The sequence below is a fragment of the Tupaia chinensis genome, unplaced genomic scaffold (genome assembly GCF_000334495.1).
Source record: "Tupaia chinensis unplaced genomic scaffold, TupChi_1.0 Scaffold000354_1, whole genome shotgun sequence".
In the NCBI taxonomy this organism is placed as follows: domain Eukaryota; kingdom Metazoa; phylum Chordata; class Mammalia; order Scandentia; family Tupaiidae; genus Tupaia; species Tupaia belangeri.
Genome location: NW_006159849.1, coordinates 6,882,441 through 6,906,745, shown reverse-complemented (window position 1 = coordinate 6,906,745; position 24,305 = coordinate 6,882,441). Strand labels below are relative to the sequence as shown.

General features: G+C 41.1%; 1 protein-coding gene across 2 annotated transcripts in view; it reads right to left on the bottom strand.

Moving 5' to 3' along the window:
* The window catches only part of PIP5K1B (phosphatidylinositol-4-phosphate 5-kinase type 1 beta), a 360,249-nt gene that overhangs the window by 145,209 nt on the left and 190,735 nt on the right, over nt 1–24,305 (bottom strand). For both annotated transcript variants that reach the window (XM_006152466.3, XM_014589336.2), the window contains 2 exons: nt 9,396–9,513; nt 1,892–2,044 (listed from right to left, as the gene is read on the bottom strand). In XM_006152466.3, the coding sequence (XP_006152528.1) occupies nt 1,892–2,044; nt 9,396–9,513 (271 nt within the window). The remainder of the gene's footprint in view (nt 1–1,891; nt 2,045–9,395; nt 9,514–24,305) is intronic.

Here is a 24,305-nt window from a genome sequence, read left to right as displayed (position 1 = left end):
AGAGAGAGAGAGAGAGAGAGAGAGAGAGAGAGAGAAAGCAAGCCTCCAGGACCAGTACTCGAACCGTGGTTGGCCATGTGGGAGTCCAGCGCCCTCAACCACCACGCCACCTGCTGGCCCCAAGATGTTGAATTTTGAAGGTCTTATGTTCTCCACAATATCTATTTGGGTAGCCACACAATGTTCACATTTTTGTTTGATGATGGGACTAATTATATTGTTTGTTATATTAGCTTATACGATTGACTTGAAACCACTTGTTCAGCTAAATTTTAAAACTATTTAATTTAATTAAATTAAACCACCACATATAGCTACTGGCTACCACATTTGACAATGCAGTTCTACAATAAGGGACTAGTATATTTAAGCCTAGAACTATAGGAGCTTAAGATTTACTTATTTAACAGATTGTCAAAGAGTGTGATGTTAGCTTAATTATGATTTTAGTTTATTTAAAAATGTATATATGAATAGAATGCATGTCAAAGCATATACACCAAATTTAGTAATGTTTGTCTTTGGGTAAGGAATTATACTGGTTTCATCTTTTTATTTTTTGCTTTTGTCTATTTTTTATTTTCTGAAAACAAAAGAAAACACAACAGTGAAAACAAAGACTGCAGAAATTCCTCATTATCCTTGGTTTATCAGTTCCAGGAAACTCCATGAATACCAAAATCCAAGTGTTTTCAAGTCTCTTACATAAAATGGCAGTGTTTACCTATAACCTACACATCCTCTAATATACTTTAAGTCACCTCCAGATTACTTATAATATAATATAAACACTTTTAGCTAGAGGTTATGATGTACTTTTTAGAAAAAAATGACAAAAATTTTTTGAGAGGTTTTTGCTAGAGGGTGCGTGCACTTTCCAGAAGAGAGAGAGACAGAGACATTAAGTGAGAAATCACACCCCCCTCCCGAAGGGATGGCCATGCCACAATCCTTTCTCCTCCATTCTCATCTCGGGATCTTGGGCACGCACACACATGCGCTTGGCGTAAATTAAAATAATGTTTTTACACAGAAATGAAGTGGCATCTTACCAATTTTGTTTCTAAAAGTGACAGTTACTAATGCTCATAGCAAGTGAATAACATAACTGGTTTTTGGAAATTCAAATGCCTTCATGTAGCCATTCCAATCACAGAAAATGAGTAACTTTTATGAAAGTATAACAATACTAGAGGTATGAACATAACAGGACAACTTAGGGAACATAGTTATTATTTTAAAAAATTAGACTAAAGGACTAGTCAATTCATCTGGGCTAAGTTATTGCTTATTTGTCTCTAAAACATTACTTGAATGATGGTTTTTATGTTGTTATAATTAACCTATGAGTTTCTAAATTATATAATGCTCAGTGGTAAAACATGATGCTCTGCAAGGCTGACCTCACGTGAGAAAGTTCTGGGCTAGAATCTGAAAACTCCTCTGACATGCCAGGCAGGTGCATGATCCAGGACCTCGCCAAAGCAAGGGGTGAATCATGGTTTTGGGATCCTGCTGGGGGTGCTGTCTCTCTCTCTCTCTCTCTGGGTCTCTCTCTCAAGCATGGAAGAAATAAACTTAAAAATAAAGACTGGGGGAACAAAGGTTTGGCAGTAGGTTGCTTTCTCCTGGGCACCCATAGCCAACGGCTGAGCTGGGATTTAAACACAGGACTGTGATTCAACAACCATGTTTTATGCCCCAATTCTAGTTTACTTTTCAAAATCTATCCAGTGAGTGCCATAGCATAATCTAAATGAAGAACAGAGTTCACCTGAGAGAAAGAAACATGTCAAGAACTCATTGAAAAGAAAAAAAATTTTGAAAAAAAATCTGTCAAGGAAAGCAATTAAAGGTGAAATAGAAGCTATACTTATATGCAGTTACTCACCATGTAATAGCCTGGCAGAAGCTTCTGAAGGAACTCAGCTTCCTTATGCTGAACTGTTTTGATGATAAATTCATCATCGCTGGTCACAAAAAACAAGGATCCACTGGCTCCAGGGTTGGACAGCTCTATTAGAGGTTCGCTGCAGATGGAATACTGAAAGAGCAAACCAAGTATTTTAAAACACACCCAGTGGACATGATGCTTCTAAGGAGGACAGTCACAGAACCACACATCATGGCCATTTTGAAATACAAAGCCCTTTCTATCAGCTTTTTAAACAAAGATTATTTATTTTATTTTATTTATTATTATTACTATTTTTTTTATTTGTTGTTGGGCATGTGCACTCACCAGAGATGAGAGAGAGAGAGAGAGAGAGAAAGCAAACTGCCATGTCTGGGACTCAAACCACAGTCGGCCATGTGAGAGTTCAGCACTGTAACCACCAGTCCACCTGCCAGCCCCTCTACCAGCTTTAAAATGAGGGTTGGGGTATACTGTGAAGGCTCTTCATGAGATTTCCAAAGAATGATCCTTTTAATCTGAAATATTTCTGTGATGGGAAGCAGACATGCTCTCCCACCTGTCTTAGGAAGGGAGCATGAATCACTGTATTTGTCCATTAGGACTCAAACGGTAATGCTGACTAAGGTGCCTTGTTTCCAGTAAATGCCCATACATAACAACTCTCAGTGTGATCACACTGTGCATTTACCGCTACAACACCAACACCTAGTCTTTCTTCTTTTACTCTTCCAGGAGACGACGGCCACTCATGGTCTGAACCAGTGATGCCTGTTGGCATCATCTGTGTCTACAGTCCAGAGCTCTCTCAAGGACCCAGACCTGTTTGTCTAACATTTTCTAGGCATTTTATTGTGTTCCAGTACAGATACTTTACACACAGCAAGTTCACAACCAGATACATCTCAAAGCTGTGGTTAGCCCAGCACATGCTGAGGCCCTGAGATCTGGAGGGTTTAATGTACAAGCAGAGGCCAGTGGTGGAGCAGAGTGGGCAAGGAGAGCTAAAAGGGGTGTGGCCAGAGGGGCAAGTGGCCAGGCCCAGGAGGGACATGCAGGACACCGTCCAGGTTTCAGCCTCTCCTTTAAGGGAGGTGCAAGGCCGTGATGGTGTGGGGCTGACCATCGCTCTGTTGTTCTGAGCGCTCCTGTAGGTAGACAGGATCTGACACAGGAAGCACGGTCTGGAGGCCAATATGGCAGCTTTAGCTTTCGACGTCTGCTGGGACAGCACTCGTCTGCGAAACTCTCCCTGGTTCTGTGAGTCTGGATCAATCGCTTCCTGGCGCTGGCTGTTTTCATCACAGAAGGTACCAGGAAAATCCCATGACCGCCTATGTCCTTTTCCTGAGTCCCCCCATTAGACTGTAAAACTCTATGAGGGCAGAACCTATGAATATCTTATACTGTGATACAGTCCTAGAACCTGTGCCTTGCACATAGTAGGTACTCAATACATTTTTGTCAGATCAATGAACTCGACAAAGGGCTACACATGAAAATGCTAAAAACCAACAAGAAATCTATTTTTGGTTATTAATCTGTGTTTCTTAGCTAATAATCCATATTTCTAACTAGAAAAACCCTACAGGGGGCAGGAGGTGGGCAGGGGAAAGGTAAGAAGGCTAACGTGGGTGTGAGATCCAGTCTGGCAAAGCAAGGACTTAAAGAACCAAATTCTGAGGATGGGGGCATCTGAAAACACTAAAGCTGAAAATCCCCAAAGCTTCGTTCAGGGCTTCTGAATATTTAAGTCTCCATCACAGAAAAATCTCAAAGGAGGGAAGGCAAGAGAAGAGAGAACAAGGTGAGAAATAAGAAGAGAGAACAAGGCGAGTGATTAAAGGCAACTTCTAGATGTCACTTTTACATTATCTTGCTTTGGCAGCACCATGGATATGGTAAAAAGCAATTCCCCAAGAAGAGAAAGAGGTGTTGGCTAACTTTCTAAATGGCAATGTCCATCTTCCACCACCTCCTCTTTCTTCTAGCCTCCCATATTCTTTAAAAATTTGACAGAAGGCATGTGAACTCATGAAAGAGAGAGAGAGAGAGAGAGAGAGAGAAGAGAAGAGAAGAGAAGAGAGAAAGAGAAGAAAGGACACATGATGGGGGACAGTAATGCCACAATTCCTTCTCCTCCATTCTTTTGGGATTTGGGGCATACCCACACATGCACAGTGTGTTTTTCAAGCCACTGGGTCTGGGACTCGAACCATGCAGTCAGTCATGTGGGATCTGATAGCCTCATCCACACCACTGGCTGGCCCTAGCCTTGCTCGTTGGTGCTTTCTTGATAAGCAGCTTTAGTACCTCAGCCCTTACCAACAAGGATAAGACAAAAACAAACAAAAAAGACAAAGAAACAAATAAATAAAGGTAGCCATCAGACTGCACACATCTAACCACCAAGCAACAGAGGACACTTGCTCAGCTGCGTGCTGCGTGTATAGACAACATGTGCACGGGGAAGGGTGACAAAAAAGACAAAGAAACAAATAAATAAAGGTAGCCATCAGACTGCACACATCTAACCACCAAGCAACAGCAGAGGACACTTGCTCAGCTGCGTGTATAGACAACATGTGCACGGCGAAGGGTGATTCGTGGAAAGGGCACTGGATTTGGAATTAACTGATGCTCATAAAATCATGGCCTTTGCAGTTGCTGGTTATGTGACCTGGGAAAAATACTTAAGCATCTTGGAGTCTTAGGAGTCTCTTCCTTAACATAAAGATAATAATACCTACAGGAGAGTCGCTGAAAGTTTTTAAAGGGAATGCTTCTTACTGCTGCTGCATTATTTTTACTACATCATCATATATGCAGGTGAGAGCAGTTCACACCTGCATCGCACACATTCCACAGGGCGGTAAGGAGAGCTAGGGATGCCCGAGAACAGACGGAGGTTTTCAGCCTAACTTCCTTGACTGGAACGTTACCCAAAGAACAGTGGCACATTCTGAAGGAATAAACAGTTAGGTTGGTCATACAATCATAGATGTGAGACACTAGAAAATAAAAGCATAGACCCCAAGTTCTCATAAAAAGTGAAAAAAGATCCTTGACTTTTCTGATTCTTTATCCCATGATGTTTGGATTCCCAGCACAGAACCTCCTTACGGGTAGGAGTAAATGCGAAAGAACAAAAACAAAGGATACAGAAATTCGAGGCTGCAAGTCAGGAAATTAGGGGGTGATCCAGGAAGAGCTATCTGGAAACAAACCGGACTCAAACCTGAACATCTGCTCTCAATTAAAGTCCTAAAATCTTCTATACACAGTGACAACATCGAGACCATCTCAAGGGTTACTTGTGTGGCACAAATTCTCCTTAATTATGCAATTTAATATGAATGGATAATACATTGTTTTGACCCATTTTAATAACCTTTTGGGGGCGCTAGCACAAAACCAGGGTTATGCTGCTGAACTTCTGTGCTGATCTTACTATTATACTCTAGAATCCTATGATTCTCACTCTGCAACTCAGTGATCATGTTCTTATCTAAACAACTTTCTTTTGAAAAGATTGCCTTATAAGAGCAAATAACGAGGAGAGATGGGAACATTTTAATTAGTCAGGATCAATAAGGCCCCGTGTATGCTCCTGGGTTTTAAGCACCTTCCGGGCACTTTCATCTTTGCAAGCTGTTCAAATGTATTCATTCTCTCACTTCCATTTCCTGCAGGGCCCCCCTGCTCTACCCACTGGAAAGAAAGCTAAGCCCTGCCAATGCAAATTGACAGTGTAAACTTGCACTTCACAGCAGAGAGAATTTCACCTGCCATCGCTTTCCTCCATAGTATGAAATATTCACTCTGTTCTCTTTCTTATTGGCACAGGTGAGGCTGAAGAGACTCACATAAATTATTCCTGATTTTTGAATACCCTGGTCCCTAATAGGGCAGGAAAGAACCAAAGGCCTGTTGCCCAAGCGGAAACAAGAATGCTCTAGGGCCCTGGGCTTTGCCTTGGGAAGTGCCTGCCTAGGAACGAATAAGGAAGAAGGGGTGCTCGCATTGCCATATGCAGAAGCACTTTCACTGTAAGGCCTCACAATCCAAATTATGCACGTTTTGACATGAAACACATTATCAAGCATGCTCCTGGTGAATTTTAATAGTACTAAGAACATATATAGAAGAGTCAGGCAGAAATCCAGAAGGGACAGCATAAAACTAAATAGAAATATGCAGGTATTGCAGGTATTTAATATCAAACCCATGCATAGGGTCACTAATTGCTAAAGTTCTAAGTACTTCACAATTTTCAAGTACATGAGCCATGGTTATGACCTATAGTCACTGTGTAGAACAGATCTGCATTTTTCCTGCCTGTCTAAATGAAACTTTGACCAACATCTCAAATTCTGCTGAAGCAAATCCCAGACACCGAATATTATCCATAGATATTTCAGTATATTCCTCTAAAAGACAAGGATTCTCTTTTTTCTAAATTTACTATTTATTTATCTATTTATTTATTTATTTTTAAGGTTTTGGCCATAGTGCACGTGCACTTGCTGGAGAGAAAGGACTCCCATTTTAAAACAGAATCACATATTATTCTACCAAAAAAGTAATTCCTCAACACTATCAAATCCCTAGTCATTTCCTGGATTTCCTCTCATTTATAAGCTTGTTTATTTGATTTGTCTGGCTCACCTTTAATGTTCCTGATCAAAACCTCTGCTCCAGCCACACTGGGTCATTCAAAGTCCTAAACATCTCATGTATTCACATCTCTGGTTTCACAGTCCTGGCAAAACCCCCCTGCCTTAACTCTTAAACAATAGTCCCTTCTTTTCTACTTATTCAAATCTCCTTTTGAGGCAATTTAATTTTTAAGGTACATTTTAAAAAAAGAATGATCTAATTTTATTTATTCATTCAATCATTTTCATTTGACCAGAGAAAGACAGACACACAGAGAGAAAGAAGGTGAGAAAGCAAGCCACCAGGTCTGGCACTCGAACTGTGGTCAGCCATGTGGGAGTGTCTAATGCCTTAACCACCATGCCACTGCCGGCCCCCTAAGGTACATTTTAAACCACACCATGCCCAGAGAAGAGCTCCTGATCATCACCCCAACAAATAGAAATTCCCTCTCCCCCTCTGAAATCCTGGAGCATTTAATGTTTGCATTAGTCTTTATTGCACGGCAGAGTTCACTGGTTTTCCACATGAACAAGCTGTCATTCCAATTGGATTCTAAGTTCTCTGCATGTCATGATATGTGATTCATAATTTTAAAAGTCTTCCTGTAACTATTAGCAAAGTATTTTAGATACCGTAAGTGTTTGAAGTACCCAATGATTCATCGATGTGTCTTTTGCCAGGCACATGGACAAGAGTCTGGCTGTGGGAAACCATCAGCTTAGTCTCCTGTGCTCCTCTGTAAACACTCCAACCTCGTTATGGGCATAATTATTTTTCTGGCTTAAAGACTCACTAGGAAACTTGTATGAGCTTTGTGAAAAGTTGTTCAGAAAAGGGCTTTCCCAAAAGAAAGCAATTTTGTCAGGCCAGACTGAACGAAAGAACAGACTTTGCAGCCTATGGAGCAATGGTCATAGGAGGACTGAGGACGGCAGAGAACATGTCACACTGATTGGATCAGTGCTCTGCAATTCAGCCAGTGGCACCTCTTGCTGGTGAGAAGTTCAAGAAAATCCAGAAGAATTCAGTCCTTCTAACATGTGGCAGCAGATGGGAGATCAATCCTGTTTTTCATAATATAATCTTGGAACCCCACTGGGTTCCCCAATCATGTTCCCTGAAGGATGGTGACTCCCATTAATGACAGAAAGGCCAGAAACTGAAGAATTTTCCCTAACACACAGGGGTCTCCAAAAATTCATGGAAAATGTGTATTACGAAAAACCATGCATGGATACCAATTTGTTTTGTACCAAAATAAACTTGCATTAAAAAATTATTTATTGTTTTATTTTATTTTATTTATTTTAATTTGACCAGAGAGAGAGAGAGAGAAAACAAGTTGCCAAGTCTGGGACTTGAATCATGGTCAACCATGTGGGACTCCAGCACCTTAACCACCAGGCCACCTTCTGGTCCCAATAAACTTGTATTTTAATTCCGTTTTTCTACAAACTTTTTGTAGTATCCTTGTATACCTAGTCACATACATAAATACACAGAACAATGTATGTCTCAGGTACTTGAGTTCTTAGTGATGGACAGAGGCATCTAACATTTCAATGAAAGGGCAGTGGTGACAGAGTGAGCTTTAACAATGTATGGGGGACCTTCAAAATGTCTGTAGAAAAACCGAATTAGGGTACAAGTTTATTTTATGCAAAAAAGGTTGAAATCCATGCATAGTTGTTTCATGACTCACATTTCCTATGAACCTTTTGAAGCCCCTTTGTGGACATTTAAGGGCAGCAGACGGCCAGGAACTTTCGGTTTGGTCTGAACTGTGCTATGGAGGCTTATCCAGGTGCCTGCAGAGCCACTATTAGGTCACCAGGCAGAAGTCGCAGGATTTCTTAGGCACCATCTGAGGAAGAGGATTCTTCTTGGGTTCTCATCAGCACAGAACAGAATCAGCCTTGAATGGAATGATTTCCATCTTACCCACATTATAAGATGCATTTTAAATACTCTGATTACAACGGACAGATGTTGCTTGCTTCCTCTGAAAAGCGTTTTATTCCAGAATCTGGCTCAAGTCTTAAGATGGTTCAGGATGGGATGAACAATAAATACTTGATGGTGACCTTCCCACAGTTTCTTGAAAACCAATTGTGAAGAGCCCCAGGGTGTTAACAGTGATCAAATTATGAAATAAGCCATTTTCTTCCTGCAACCAAAAGGAAGTTTCTGGCTCCTTGAGCAGGAAGAAGGTAAAGCTCTGAAGTCAATTAGGCTACCTCACAAAAAGGCTTTGTTTTTGTATCTCCTGTGTGCCAGAGAAAGAGAGAGAACAGACGAGTCTGAGGACAAAGTATGTCCTTGTGCCAAATAAAAAATATGTTTAAAAAGAGGTTGCATGAAGAGGTGTTGAGAACAAAACTATGTAGGTTCCTCTAAATGTTACTCAAAATTGTAGGTCAAGGTGAAAATGGTCCTGGGCCAAGGTAGGTTTGAGATGAATGGTATAAATAAGGCAATTAAAGTAGGAAGGCTTTCAAATAGAATCCAATCAGCAAAATTCACAGGAGTATTTAGAACTAATTATAATATATCTGTTGGAATCATTATCTCAAGCAGCAACCGATATCACAATTATTTAAATATCAATTGCCACCACAGATTTTATAGCTATCAGTTAAAAGCTGCAGTCAAATCACCTTTCCTGAAGCTAAACGTATAATCATCATAAAATCTGGAACTTTTGCTATGCCCCTAAGCTTCATAAAATGAGAGACACAAGCCACTTGTCACTGTTGCTATGAGACCGATGTTTACATCACACACTTCTGTAGGAGGAAGGAAAATTACAGGTTCTTACCAAGTAATCATCAGGCTTGATACCAAAAAGTTCTCTGAAATACCGGAAGGCTAGTGGAGCATATGTCTTAAATCTGAAGTCTGGGTAGTGATGTGCTGGGGTCAGATTGCTCCCTTCACTGCGGTTAAAAGAGTAAAGAGAGACACAGAGAGAAAGGACATTAGCAAAGGCAGTCTTGGCTTCAAATTCTAACTCTGGTAGTCCTGGGCTAATTTCACCTCCAGGAGAAACACTGCCCAGTCGTGGGCCTCTCAAAGCTTTTGTCACAAAGGTCACTCGCTATCAGGTAAAAACAGGCAATAACGAGGGCCACTCCACATAAAGGGTTCCCACCAATCACAGTGGGCCTCTAGCCTGGAAACTCAGACCCTGTGCATTTCCTGGGAAAATCACTCCATCTTCCCTGGTGACACCACATGGTAATGCTTTAGACCCAGGGCTTAGTGGGTGCAGAAATGTCAAATATATATACACATATATTGATTTCCCTGCCATACATCTCACTGATTATCCATCTATCTATCTATATTTTTTTTACCATGAACTGTGGATATTAGATAAATATTTTTAACTAGGAATAAATGAAAAAATTTTTAAGAGAGATTTTTGCTGTAGGGTGCACGTGCTCACCAGAGAGAAAGAGATGGAGAGACAGAAAGAGAGAAATCACCTCCCATGGGGGATGGCCATGCCACAATCCTTTTTCTCCATTCTCCTCTCAGGATTTTGGGCATGCACACACTCATGCCCAACATGAGTTTCAAGCTTCCGGATCTGAAACTAAACCTCAGTCGACCATGTGGGAGTCCAGCACCTGCTGGACCCATAAATAATTCTTAAAATATCTCACCAACAGAGAGAACCATCTACTGAAAATGGATGAGACCTCAATTTGAAGTTTTTCTTATACCTATGTTTTACAAAAAAGTCTTAGATATTTTAGAGATGTTTAAAACTCAGTTTCCATTCATACACACACAAACACACACACACATGCTCATGCAATCCTTTTCTGGGCTCATTTATGAAAAATTTAGCATACTATCTATAATACTAAAAGCTAAAAAGACTCAACCAGTGAAAACCCATAAACCCCAGATCCAAAATGCTACTTAAAAAATAAACCATTATCCATATAGTTCATTTCCCTTCCATACGTCTCACTGATATCTATCTATCTATCTATCTAATGTAGAATCTCAGGATTTGGGGCACACACACACACACACACACACACACACACACACACATCTGGTATATTTTTCAAGTTGCTAGGTCCAGGACTCAAATAGCACAGCTGGTTATGTGGGATCTAGGCGCCTTACTCATCATGCTACCTGGCTGGTCCCACTGATCATATTCTTCTTGGCATTTGTACTTGCATTAATTTTCAGGTTTATAAATCTCATCCTCTTTATTATTTGACCCCATACAATATTACAGTTTTGGATGACCTCGAACAAACAGCCTAATATACTCATACTTGAATTTTCAATCATGACAAATTAGGACGATACAGTGTAACACAATTTTACGTAAAGACTCAAGATCTCTTTGTGCTACATTCCAGATGGGACACTGAGGCTCTCTCCAAGCTTAGCATAGTTTGCTTCTCATGGATTCCACACCAGTAAGACTGCAAACAAAAAATGCTCTGAGCACACAACAGACACTTGGAATCTGCTAGCGTTAAAGTGTGTTGAGGTCAGATTTTTTCACCAGTACCAGGCACATAGTTGACACTCAGTATTTGTTGAGTTAAAGAATGAGTTTTCACAATGATGTCAAGACAGTAGAACTGATTCTTTTGTGAAAGTTTGGTTTGAAAGTCAACATACCAAGGCAGAAGTGTAGCATTAAAAAAAAATTATCTGTGGCAACTCTTTAGGAAATATTCAGACAGTATATCTAATGCAGCCAGTTTTCCCTCCTATGTGGCTACACTTAACTGCTTCTTCTGGTGAGGAGTAGAAGAAGGAGTTGGCTTGGGTTGTTAGAGGCCATCTAATCATATAAAAAACGCTTAACATTTTTCTTCCTCTTATTTACTTTTTTAGTTTTGGTAAACTGCACATTTGCTCACCAGACAGAGAGGAAAAGTGAGAAATCACACTCCCTCCCCTGGGGCGGGGGGTGGGGGGGAGGGAAATGGCCACACCACAATCTCTTTTCCTCTTGGGATTTTGCCTCATCCCCAACCCCATCCCACATACCTGACATAATTTTCAAGCTGCCAGTCTAGGACTCAAATCATGCAGTTGGCCATGTGGTATCCAGCACCTTAATTAACCTCCATGCCACTTGCTTGCCCCTATTGTGTTTTCTTTTTTTTTATAATTGCCAGAGGATGCATGTTTTCATCGTAAAGATAGAGAAAGAGAGAGAGAGAGAGAGAGAGAGAGAGCGAGCGAGCGAGCAGGAGAGAAAATTCCTCTCCCCATTCAATGGGGCAGTCCTTTCCCTTCTATTTCTCCATTCCATCAGGATTTTGGGAATGCATACAAATATGTCTGGCATGGTTTTCTTTCTTTTTTAAGGGAAGGTTTTTTTTTTTTTTTTTTTTTTTTTTTTTTTTGTTTTTTTTTTTTTTTTTGCTATAGGTCTCATGTGCTCACTGAAGACACAAAGAGAGACAGAGAGACAGAAAGTGAGAAAGCACTCCCTGTGGGAGATAGCCATGCTGCAATCCTTTCTCCTCCTTTCTCCTCTCAGGATCTTGGGCACACGTACACATGCCTAGCATGAGTTTTAAGCTGCTGGTTCTGGGACTTGAACTGCAGTCGAGTATGTGGGAGTCCAGTGATGTAACCATTACACCATCTGCTGGTTCCCCTGCATGCTTTTCAAACTTCTAGAGTTGAGTTCTGAACCAAGGTCAGCCATATAGGACCCAATTCTTTCCACACAGCATTTAACTGCTGTGCTAAGAGACTGGTTCTCCTCCTTCTCCTCCTCCTACATTTACTTCTTTCATGTGAGAGAGAGAGAGAGCGAGAGAGAGCGAGTGAGTGAGCGAGGGAGAGATAAGCATTCTCAATAGAGTCCCATGGTGTAAATTTCCCCTGCACCCCACCACAGCCTTCCTGGCCAAGCAGGATCATGGGCATGCACACCAGGTGTGCACAGGTCAACTAAGGAGAAGGACTGCAGCATGGCCATATCCCCTGGAGAGTGATTTCTTACTTTCTCTCTCTTTATCTCTGGTAGGAGTACATGCCCTATAGAAAAAAAAAATTGTTGAGGCTATGTATTCTTGTATCTCTTATATTTGTATAAACAGAGAAGATCTTTCTCAAATAGTGGCTCCTATACATTAGGTTCCTAATATAGTACTTTTTTTTTTTCTAGTAGCTTTTTATCTTCAGAATTCTGCTTTTCTTTGACTACTACTAAGACTAGTTAATACTATTTAAAGTCATACTGGATATCCTGTGTGGTGGTTAAGAGCATGGTTTTTATGGTCCAGAGAGACCTGGATTTCAGTTCTATCTCTTCCACTTACAAGCTGTGCTTTACGAGGCTCAGTGGTGAGCCTCTACAAATGGCATGGCAGAGTGAATGGGAATGTGAACAATGACATGCCTGACATGTGGACAGTCCTTAATGTTTCCGATGATTGAGGCCCTGTGACTATGGGAGAGATGGCAGAGTTAAGCACTTCATAGGAAGACTAAGGTGACTATGTAGTTCCAAAAAGAGAAAGACAAAAAGAGAGACAAAAAATAAAATGACAAAATGTGAAAATATTTGCAACTCATATTACGAAGGGTTAACTTCCCAATACATAGAGTTCTAATGAACTGGAGAAAGAAAAAAAAAAGACCAAAAAGTTCATTAAAAATAAAAATAGCCAGAGACCAGCAGTTAGTGTAATGGCTATGTCACTGAACTCCCTTGTAGTTGACCACGGCTTGAGTCCCAGACCCAATGGCTTAAACTCATGCCGGGCGCATGTGCATGTGTGCCCAAGATCCTGAGAGGAGAATGGAGGAGAAACGACTGTGGCATGGTCAGCCCCCCTGGGGGTGATTCTTGCTTTCTGTCTCTCTGTCTCTCTCTGTCTTTCTGGTGAGTGCACGTGCCCTATAGCAAAAACCTCCCCCCCCCAAAAAAAAGCTAGGGATATGACCAGGCACTTCACAGATATAGAAACATATATGACTCAAACACATGAAAAGATGTTTAACCTCATTCATAATAAAATGAGAGATCATTTTACCTATGAGATTAATGAAAACTCAAAACTACAATGTCACTCAAAGGAAACTGGCCAAACTGGCATACTTTTCTATAGAGGACATTTTCATAATTTCCATCAAAATGACAGACATGTGTAACTTTTTTGATCCAGCAAATATGTGTCTATAAGCTACCCTACAGATAAACTAGCATACGTGCACAATAACATAGGCACACCTGGTTATAGCATTGCTTATAATGCTAAAGGATTAGAGCAACTGAGATATACCTAAGAGGAACCCTGGTCAAATGAATTATGACTGGCCGCACAATGAAATATAATGTGGCAATTGGCCAGCCTGTTGCCTGATGGTTGAGGTGTATAGGTAACACACGGTCAACCACATGGTTCAAGTCCCAGGCCAGGCAGCTTGAAACACACGCAGGGAGTGTATGTGTATATGTGTATAAAATCCTGAAAGGAGGGAGAAACAAAGGAAGAGGGTTTTCAGCATGACCGTTCTCCATGCAGAGAGTGGAGAGATGTTTCTCACTCTCTTCTCCTTCCACCTGTGTGTCTCTCTCTAGCAAGTACATGCACCCTCTGCAAATTAAAAATAAATAAATAAAAAACAGAACAAAAAGAAATAGAATACAGCATTAAAAATCAATGAGGGTGCTTATCATGCATTGACATGTAAGATCTCTAAGGTAAAGTGTTTGGTGAATGAAACACACACAGAATGCTGGTATGACATGCCACAAAATGTATGAAAAGGAAACATATCCTTTTGGCATATATGTAGATTAAAAAATGTTTGAAGAGGCTGGACCCACAGTACAGTGGTTAGGTGCTAGGTAGAGGAAGCCAGATCCCACATGGCCAACCACGGTTCCAGTCCCAGCCCCAGGGACTTGAGAAACACATGAGCAGGCTAAGGACCCTGATGGAATGGAGTACTGAAGGAAAAGGATAGTGCCGTGACCAGGCCCCACTGGGGGTGCTTTCTCTCTCTCTCTCTTTCTGGCTATTGCATGCACACACATATACTGTTTGGCATTAAATAAATCAATCTTTGAATGAAAAGCAAGTCATGAGGAACAATGATACTGATCATTGCAATTTTTCCTGGTAAAAAAACACAGGGACAAAAGAAACACTTGTCACAGCATAGCTTGTAAAACTAGGACAAACCCTACCATGTATTGTTGCTTATAAGTTGACAAATTTTTTGAAAGTTAGGGGTTAAAAGCTATAAGCCTATTTCCTCACCCTGCTCCTAACAGAGCTCTATATGCTGGTACCCAGGGTTTGTTTCTGCATATTTAGGCTGCCCCAGTGAGCAGCAAACACCAGCCTGGCGTGAATGAAGCTCTGGGGGAAGGAAATGCACATTAATGAGATTGCTGGCTCCAGCTGGGCCTCAGGATTTGTCAAGAGTTTCAGTGCACAAGAGCGGGACTGACAGCAAGTCCAGTGAGGATCGACAATAGACATCAACCGTGGTTTTCTAAGGTTACGCACTGGTGGGCTTACTGTGTGTGCATGTGGGCGATGACCCATAGGCCTCCAGCACAATTTCCATGGCACAGGTGCCAGGTGCTCAGAACCTTCGGCCACAGCAGACCTCCCAGACAACTTAACACAATGACTTCCCTTGCTGGGGCCTGGCGTTACCTGTTAGGATGCCCAGCATCCAGACTTACTCAACAACAACAAAAAACATCTGAAGAGGTGCAGACTTCTTCATGGTTTAAGACGCAGTTATATGGCGTGTGGAAAAATGAGAACCTATTCTTCTGGCTTGGCATAAATTGAGCCTTTGAAAATTTCAGCGGTGGGGTTTTGAGCAGGGGTTCTAGATGTTTGAACTCCATGGGTCAAAAAAATTTCAACAATAGAAATTTGCAAGTCAGCTTTGTATTTCTAACTTATTTTTTGAGAACCTAAATAGTTAAGCTAACATACATATGCTCTCTAGTATGCCATAAAGGAAAGAGCATTCTTAGTCCAAAATAAGAAAGAAGAAATTTCAAATAAAAAACAGTATTGGGTCAGCAAGTGGCGCGGTGGTTAAGATGCTGGATTTCCACATGGCCAACCATGGTTTGAGTTCTAGACCTGGATGTTTGTGCATACATGCCCAAAATTCCAGGAGGGGAATGAGGGAGAAAGAACTGTGACATGGCCACTCCCAAGGGGTGATTTCTCATTTTTCCACTCACTGTCTCTCTGGATCACAGTACACATGTGCCTGGTGTACCCAGGGAGGTCTCCAGACACAAACCCAGAAGCTCCTCACATACATCAGCCCTACAGTGTCACATTTTATTACTGTACCACCACCAGGTCCCTGAAGTTCAATTTTTGAGAATAAAGCCTATCTTAGTTCAAAAATACATACATCTTAATGGCAATGGAGCTTCAAAATTATATAGTGTTGAAGCTCAAGTTAGCAGTAGGTGCCATCTGGATTTTCCCATTTAGCAGATAAGGCAATCATAGTCCAGGGGTGGAAAGTAATGGCCTGAACTAGTTGGGAACAAACAAGACTGAAAGATTAGATCCGTGCAGGAACAGTAGACAGGTACAAGCAGACAGGTGTGCCTTAACTTAGACGAGGCTCCTCTGCGAGCCTTTCTATCCAGGATGTAGTTAGTTTCATGATAATTCCTGCTCACACGTCACAGTCACTTTCTCCCTGAGGCCCTTACACTGCGGGGTCAGGTGGGTAGAATTTCACTTACACTAAGCTGTGGTTAACTACACAGATGGCTTTCTCATCTGCATGGAGTGAACATCACAGCTTTATCTATAGCCCGATAACCACACACTCCTTTGGTGGCTCTGGACTGAATGATCTGGTGGTAAGCAACCGAGGGAAACTACTGTGTTTCAGCATTACGAAGACAAGCAAGGGGTCCAGTATTGGAGCTGAGACCCAGGGCTCTGTTGTTTGCAGGGCAGCATTTTCTATTTGGGGAACTGCCTTTATTTCAAGTTCTAGTAGGTAAGAGCCTTTTGACAAAATTAGCAGGATAGGAACTCCTGAGCGATACTGACTGATCTCACTAAAGGACTTCCAACATCCTCATCTTCATTCAGCAAGCATGACCATACCCCCTGCAAGACAAGTGAAGGAGGCCTTGACCTAACATACAGACGTTAGACAGAAAAATGTAAGAGGCAGTACAGTTGGACAAGTGGCACTGTAGTCCAGTGTAACAAACTAATAAAAGTCTTCAAACTGGACCTTTTTAAGTAAGTCTGCAGAAGCAACCTTTGCAATTACTAATTGGAGCTACCCATTCAAACAAGATGGAGATCCCCTGGTTTACATATACGACTCTTTAACTAGTAAAATAGACACTGGTCCTCTGACTTGCCAAATTAGATGGTGCTCTTTTTTCTAAAAAATAAAATTATTTATTAATTTTTTAAATTTATGCATTCATTTATTTTTAAATTTGACTAGAAAGACACACACAGAGGGAAAGTGGGAAAGCAAGCCACCAGGTCTGGGACTCGAACTGTGGTCAGCCATGTGGGAGTGTCCATTGCCTTAACTACCACACCACCTGATGGTCCCAGATGGTGCTCTTGAATGGAAAAACAAAATAAAACAAAAGACTCACTCCTTCCTGCTGCCAGTCTACAATGGGTGCCTTTGAGCAGCCCTATTTTAGGAGGTAGTACCATTTTGGGGGACCAACTAGCCAAAGAAACATGTGATATCATTGACTATCTTGATGGTAAATCTTCCAAGACATTATTATCATATTGAAACATGATATTTATTTTTTCTTTCCTTTTTTTTTTTTTTTTTGGAGAGGTTTTTGCTATAGGGCTTGTGCACTCACCAGAAAGACAGAGACAGATAGAAAACAAGAAATCACTCCCCAGGGGGGGATGGCCATGCCACAATCCCTTCTCTATTCTCCTCTCGGGATCTTGGGCGAGTTAAATTTGACTAGAAAGACACACACAGAGGGAAAGTGGGAAAGCAAGCCACCAGGTCTGGGACTCGAACTGTGGTCAGCCATGTGGGAGTGTCCATTGCCTTAACTACCACACCACCTGATGGTCCCAGATGGTGCTCTTGAATGGAAAAACAAAATAAAACAAAAGACTCACTCCTTCCTGCTGCCAGTCTACAATGGGTGCCTTTGAGCAGCCCTATTTTAGGAGGTAGTACCATTTTGGGGGACCAACTAGCCAAAGAAACATGTGATATCATTGACTATCTTGATGGTAAATCTTCCAAGACATTATTATCATATTGAAACATGATATTTATTTTTTCTTTCCTTTTTTTTTTTTTTTTTTGGAGAGGTTTTTGCTATAGGGCTTGTGCACTCACCAGAAAGACAGAGACAGATAGAAAACAAGAAATCACTCCCCAGGGGGGGATGGCCATGCCACAATCCCTTCTCTATTCTCCTCTCGGGATCTTGGGCGAGTACATGTGCCCGACGTGAGTTGAAGCCACCAGGTCTGGGACTTGAACCACGGTCGAGTACATGGGAGTCCACCAACATAGTCATTTAGCTAACTGCTGGTCCTGAAATATGATATTTTGAAGGCACTTTCAAATAAGGTAAAATGTTATATGAGAGGCTTTCAAGGAGTTCCTGGGAAATGTGTATTATGAAAAACTATTGCATGAATTTCAGAACTGCTCTGTACCAAAATGAATTCATACATTAATTCCTATTTCCCAGCAAATTTTGAAGTCCTCTCATATCTTGTTCATGTAATAAGTCTTTTATTTAAACTAAATTGATAGATATAAGACTTTTATTAACAGGAAATGAGTTTCACTCTATTCCCACCAAATGAATGTTAAACAAATATTTAGAGCGTTGACCTGAAGGGGCATTACATGTGTTATTGGCTTATCTTGCAATAGCCACAATGCTCATTTAATCCTGATTACTCAGGATCATTTGTTTTTACTCACATACACATAAAACCTGGTGCAGAGGTCTACGTAGATCAGGGAGTGGCAATCTTTTTCTATAAATAGTAGTTAGTAAATATTTTAAGTTTTGTGGGCCCTACAGTCTCTGTCTAGCTTCTCAACTCTGCTGCTGTTATGGAAAAGCAGTCATGGATAATTCATTAATGAATGGATGTGGCTATGTTTCGATAACATTTTATTTGCAAAAACAAGCATTGCACCAGATCTGTCCCATAGGCTGCAGGGTGCGGACCCATGGCACAAATGGATTTTTACATAGGTTTATGTAAGCATGCCCAGAAATGCAAGTAGTTGGCTAGTTTGTCAAAACTGTACATTGAAAATACGGGCACCATTATGAGTCTTTGACATATATGTTTGCTTGTCATTTAGTATAATGTCTTACCTTTGTAGTATCCTATGGAATTCTGTTCCCCAATGAGGGTATTGCCTGGTTTGTCCAAATCAGTCAAACCCATGAGAAGTCTGTTTATTGAAATGATCCTCACATCAAGCTATAAACTCCTGTTATATAAGTGAGGAGATTAAAATCGCGGAGGCTTTAAAAAATTTCTCCGGTTAGATCATTATCCTTGAATATGGAAGGATTTTTTTTTTTTTTTAGGCCTTTGTCATAGGGCTTGTGCATTCATTGGAGAGACAGAGACAGTGAGAAGGAAAGTGAGAAATCACTTCCTCAGGAGACTGTCACACTGCAATCCCTTCTCCTTCATTCTCCTCCTGGGATTTTGTACACACACACACACACACACACAGATGCCCTCTGTGTTTCAGGCCACTGGATTTGGGACTTGAACCATGGTTGGCCATGTGGGAGTCCAGCACCTTAACCACTATATCAGCTGCTGGCCCAAGACATTTCACTTCTACTGCTAGCTCTCCAGTCATATTTGCCAGAAAGGCGTGATAATGGCTCCTTGAGAAGAGAAGATTGAATTAGAGCTGGTTTTTAGGGGGTGGAGGGGCAGCTTTAGGTCCGTCATTCTAAGTTAAAAGATGGACACTGTGCTGATTCAGTGAAGAAGAAATAGCATTCCTCTGCTATATCACCACAGAATAAAGAAAAATAAAACCTTGGGACCTCAGTTCAATTCTTGCCTTTACCATTTACTAGTTGTATAGTGTTGGATTAAGTGACTTAGTGTTTTATGGCCTTAAACATTATGTTTTTTGTCAAGTGGGCTTTTTGTAAAGATGAAAGGTAATAAAAGTCAATTTTATATATAAATAATATAGTGTATCAATACAGCTATCCTTGATTCACAGGTAGTACTTAAAAACAATGCCTCCCTTTCCTTTGCCATGGTTAATATGTGATACAGATATTATGAACCATCCTCTTTCTTTTTTATCTCATTGCTGTTTGTCCACTTGAAAGCTTATCCAGAGCCTTGAGCTTCTTACTACAGGATGGAATTTGCGGTTGAAAGATGAAAACACAGTCATGAACCTCTATCACCTCCACGTTGTGATTTAAGAAGACTATAGAACCAGAGACCTGAAATGGATTTTTATATCCTTTTAAAAATCTTAAACAAATCCAAGGATTTTTCCATCGACAAAGTGAAATAATCAGTACAACAAATATATAATATCTAAAAATAACTTTGAATAACTTCAAATAAATCAATAAATAATAACACAATGCATTGGTTGCTAAGGGAAACAGACTCTGGGGTTTTAGCACAGTAGTAAATTAAGACATCTCAAGGCACCTCAAGCAATTAGTTATCTCTCTGACCCAGATGGACTCGCTGAACTGTAGAGCCACCAGACATCTCAGAGTGCTTCAGCTGCTCCACCAGGGCTGTCCGACCCACCTCTCCTGACTCTCATCCCCAAATGTATTGGGAAATATGGTGAGAGGGAGCGTTAGCCAACAGATTTATTGGAGTAGAACTGACATACAATGAAATGTACAACGTTATTTTTTTTCCATGTGTATACAACTGTGAAACCATCACCACAATCCAGAGACTATATTTAGGACCAGAAGATGGCATAATGGTGACGTCATTGGACTCCAACATGGCCAACTGCAATTCGGGTCCCAGACCCAGTGGCTTAAAATTCATGCTGGGCATGTGTGCATACGTACCCAAGGTCCTGAGAGGAGAGTAAGGAATAAAGGATTGCAGTCTCGCCTTTCTCCCTGGGGTGGGGGGGATGACTTCTCTCTTTCTCTTTGTCTCTCCAGCAAGTACATGCTCCTATAGCAAAAATCTCTCTTCAAATAAAAAAAGAAAAAAGTTACTGAATTTACCCTGATTTTGTGGGAGCCTTTTGATTGCTACAGTAAGTAAGGGATATTTCTGACATGGCTTAGGGATGATAAATCTGAAACGTGCAGTTTTGCACCAAGAGTTGCCTCATCTAAAAAAGCTAGTAGCATCTCCATTGTGCAACACTGGGCCTAAGCCCTTTGCTAAGCCCCGATGAGGAAACTAAGGCAAAATACACAAAAACGTCTTCTGTTTTCATGCAAATACATCTGGAGTGCATATGTTATTTAAACAATATAATATTTGCTGGAAGAAATTCTTGGACTGAATCAAATGTTTAATGTCATACCGACATTTAAAATCTGTAAATATTCTGAACTTTAAGGTCTCAAGAAATGAGAAAGTGAAGGAGTGGGCATGTCTGCTGACACTATCTTGAATGAGACAGTGAAAGCCAAAGGCACAAAATCCAGGTATTTACAACTTGGGGTTCCTATTCCTACCGTAAAAAGTGGAAAATATCAGCATTTTGCCTTAATCCTAAAGATGCAGTAGGCTTGGTGGTGTGGTCATTAAGGTGTAGGACTCCCATATGACTGACTGCATTTCAAGTCCAGGATCTGGCGGCTTTTGAACATCACACCAGGCACATATGCATGTGTGCCCAAAATCTTCCAAGAAGACTGTAGGAGAAGGGACTATGGCATGGCCATCCCCCTGGAGGGAAATTTCTCACTTTCCTTCTCACCGTCTCTCTCTCTTTCTCTCTGGTGAGCATAAATGCCCTATGGCAAAAACCTTAAAAAATGCAGTAGATAATAAATTACCCATGAAAAAAGGGGAGTGTTGAGAAAGCGCATTTCAGTATCAAACTGATAAGGACACTGTTTGTGTGTCTCTCATTACAAGGCATTTTATATAGAGTCATGCATAATTTAGTTGCTAATAGATATAATTTTTATATTTAGATGTTAATTTAAAAATGACTGGAAGTTTTATTCATTGTAATAACTCCAAGACAAAATTTGGTATCTACAGAGATACAATGCAAAATAATATGTTAGGCCAGTGATTCTAAATGTTTGTATACTTAGAATCACCTGAAGGGCTTATTAAAACATATTCCCAAGGCCAGCAGGTGGCATGGTGGGTAAGGTGTAGGACTCCCACATGGCCGGGACTGATTCAAGTCTCAGTGAAACCCATGCTGGGCACGTGTACATGCATGCTCAAAATCCTGAGAGGAGACTGGAGAAGAAGATACTGTGTCATGCCATCTCCCTGGGGCGTGACTTCTCACTTCCCCTCTCTCTGTCTCTCTCCAGTGAGGGAATGTGCCCTATGGCAAAAAAAAAAAAAAAAAAAAAAAAAAATTGTAAAACAAAACCCCGGATTCCGGGGTCTTACCCTACAGTGTCTGGTTCAATCGGTCTGGGGTGGAACCCAAGTATCTGCAAGTCTAATAAGTTCCAGGTGATGCCACAGGTCTGGGCATATTATGCTTGGGCCGTGCTTTTCCAAGCGCCGGTCAATGGTTGGCCATGTTGATTAGATACTTGAGTAGAAGGAATCAGCAAGGATGGGTGAAGAGCCTGGGCCTTCTTTCTACACCCATCCTCAGCAGTAGCTGCTCTCAATGCCCCGAATTCACTGTCAGCCACTGTTAGAGCTTGAAAAATGATTTGTCCCCTCAAAGTCATGTTTTAGAATTTAGTTTTAATGGGCAGTGATTGAATGTTTTCCCAAACTCATATGTTGGGACTTTGTTATACTGTGCTATACTTTGTCACGACGTTAAGTGAAAACTTAATCCCTTTCTGGGGTCCCAGGGTGGAGCCTCTGGTTGTGATAAAGTTATTAGGGTGGTGCCCCTATGATTGAGTTTGGGGGGTACATAAGCAGAAAGATGAGACACAGAGGAAAACATGGATACAGACCACACTCTGCTCTGCTAAAACTTCTGTCTTCCACCATCTCGTGATGCCTTAGGACGTGGCAACTAACAGAAATGTGAAGTTTGGAAATACACTTCTACTTTCTTCATAAATCACTCAGTCTCAAATACTTCTGATAGCAAGGCAAAAATAGACTAAGCCACCCTCCCATAAAAGCCCTCCATTCCTCTTGTTCTTTGTAGCCAAATCAAAAAATAAGGTTAAAATGTATGAGATAGGAGCCAGCAGGTGGCATGGTGGTTAAGAGACTGGATTCCTACATGGCTGACCATGGTTTGAGTCCTGGAATAGGTGGCTTGCTTTTCTCTCACTCTCCTTAGGTGAGCATGTGTGCCCTGGAGCAAATTAAAAATAAGAATAATGATAAATAAAATTAAATAAATAATTCTTTAAAAAAAAAGTTGAGGCCTCTGAAGACAGTAACAGCTAGAACATCCTGCAAACAAATTTACAGGAACTATAAGGCTAAAAAAAAAAAAAGATTTTCCCAAAAGATTTAAGATAGGGCCAGACCACAGCACAGCAGTAAAACACAACACTCTGCAAGGCTAACCCCACGGGAAGGCTCCGGTTTTGTGTCCAGAGACCTTCCTGTATACTCTGGGAATGCATGTGCCCATGATCCAGGCTGGATGAAGCCAGAGATCACAGCATCCAGACCTTGCTGGGCTCCTCTCCTCTCTTGCTCTCACTCTTGTGTCTCTTGCAGACAAGAGAAATTAACAAGCAAACAAACACATTTAAAGACTAGGGTCATGAATAAGGAGTATATCTTGGTCCTGAGTATCCATTTCCTGTTTGGAATCTTATTCTCATGGCTGCTAGCGAACCCTAGAGAAGCAAACATCAAAACTTCCAGTAGAGGGACCAGCAGTTAGCGTAATGGCTATGTTGCTGGACTCTCATGTAGCTGACTGCTGTTCATGTCCTGGACCCAGTGGCTTGAACTCACATTGGGCGCCAGTGGCTGGAACGCACATTGGGCGCGTGTGTGTGCATGCCCAAGATCCGGAGAGGAGAATGGAGGAGAAGGAATTGTGGCAAGGCCATCCCCCCTGCGGGGTGATTTCTCACTTTCTGTCTGTCTCTGTCTTTCTGGCTAGTGCTTGTGCCCTATGGCAAAAACCTCTCCAAAAAAAAAACCCTCAAAACAAAAAAACTTCGAGTAGAACAACTTTATTCTTCAGCTAAGAGCATGTAGGGTAAAACAAGGCTGTCTGAGTTCATAGCTGACTTTTAAATATTTCTGAGCTCCTTTGTAATTATGTGGGGAGTTCCTACATATTCACTTACAGGTTTTATTTTTAGGCATTTGACACCTGAACACAAATAAATGTATAAATATCATTTTCCTGAAGACATTTAAAAAAATAAGGCAATGAGAACACTGGGGTTAAAAGCATCACCCCAGTCAGTCTCATCTAAAGCCAGTAACAAATAGCAAAAATGGCTTATTTTAAAAGAAATATCGGGACCAGCAGTTAGCATAATGGCTATTTTGCTGAACTCCCATGTAGTCGACCACAGTTCAAGTCCCGGACCCACTGGCTTAAACTCACGCTGGGCGCGTGT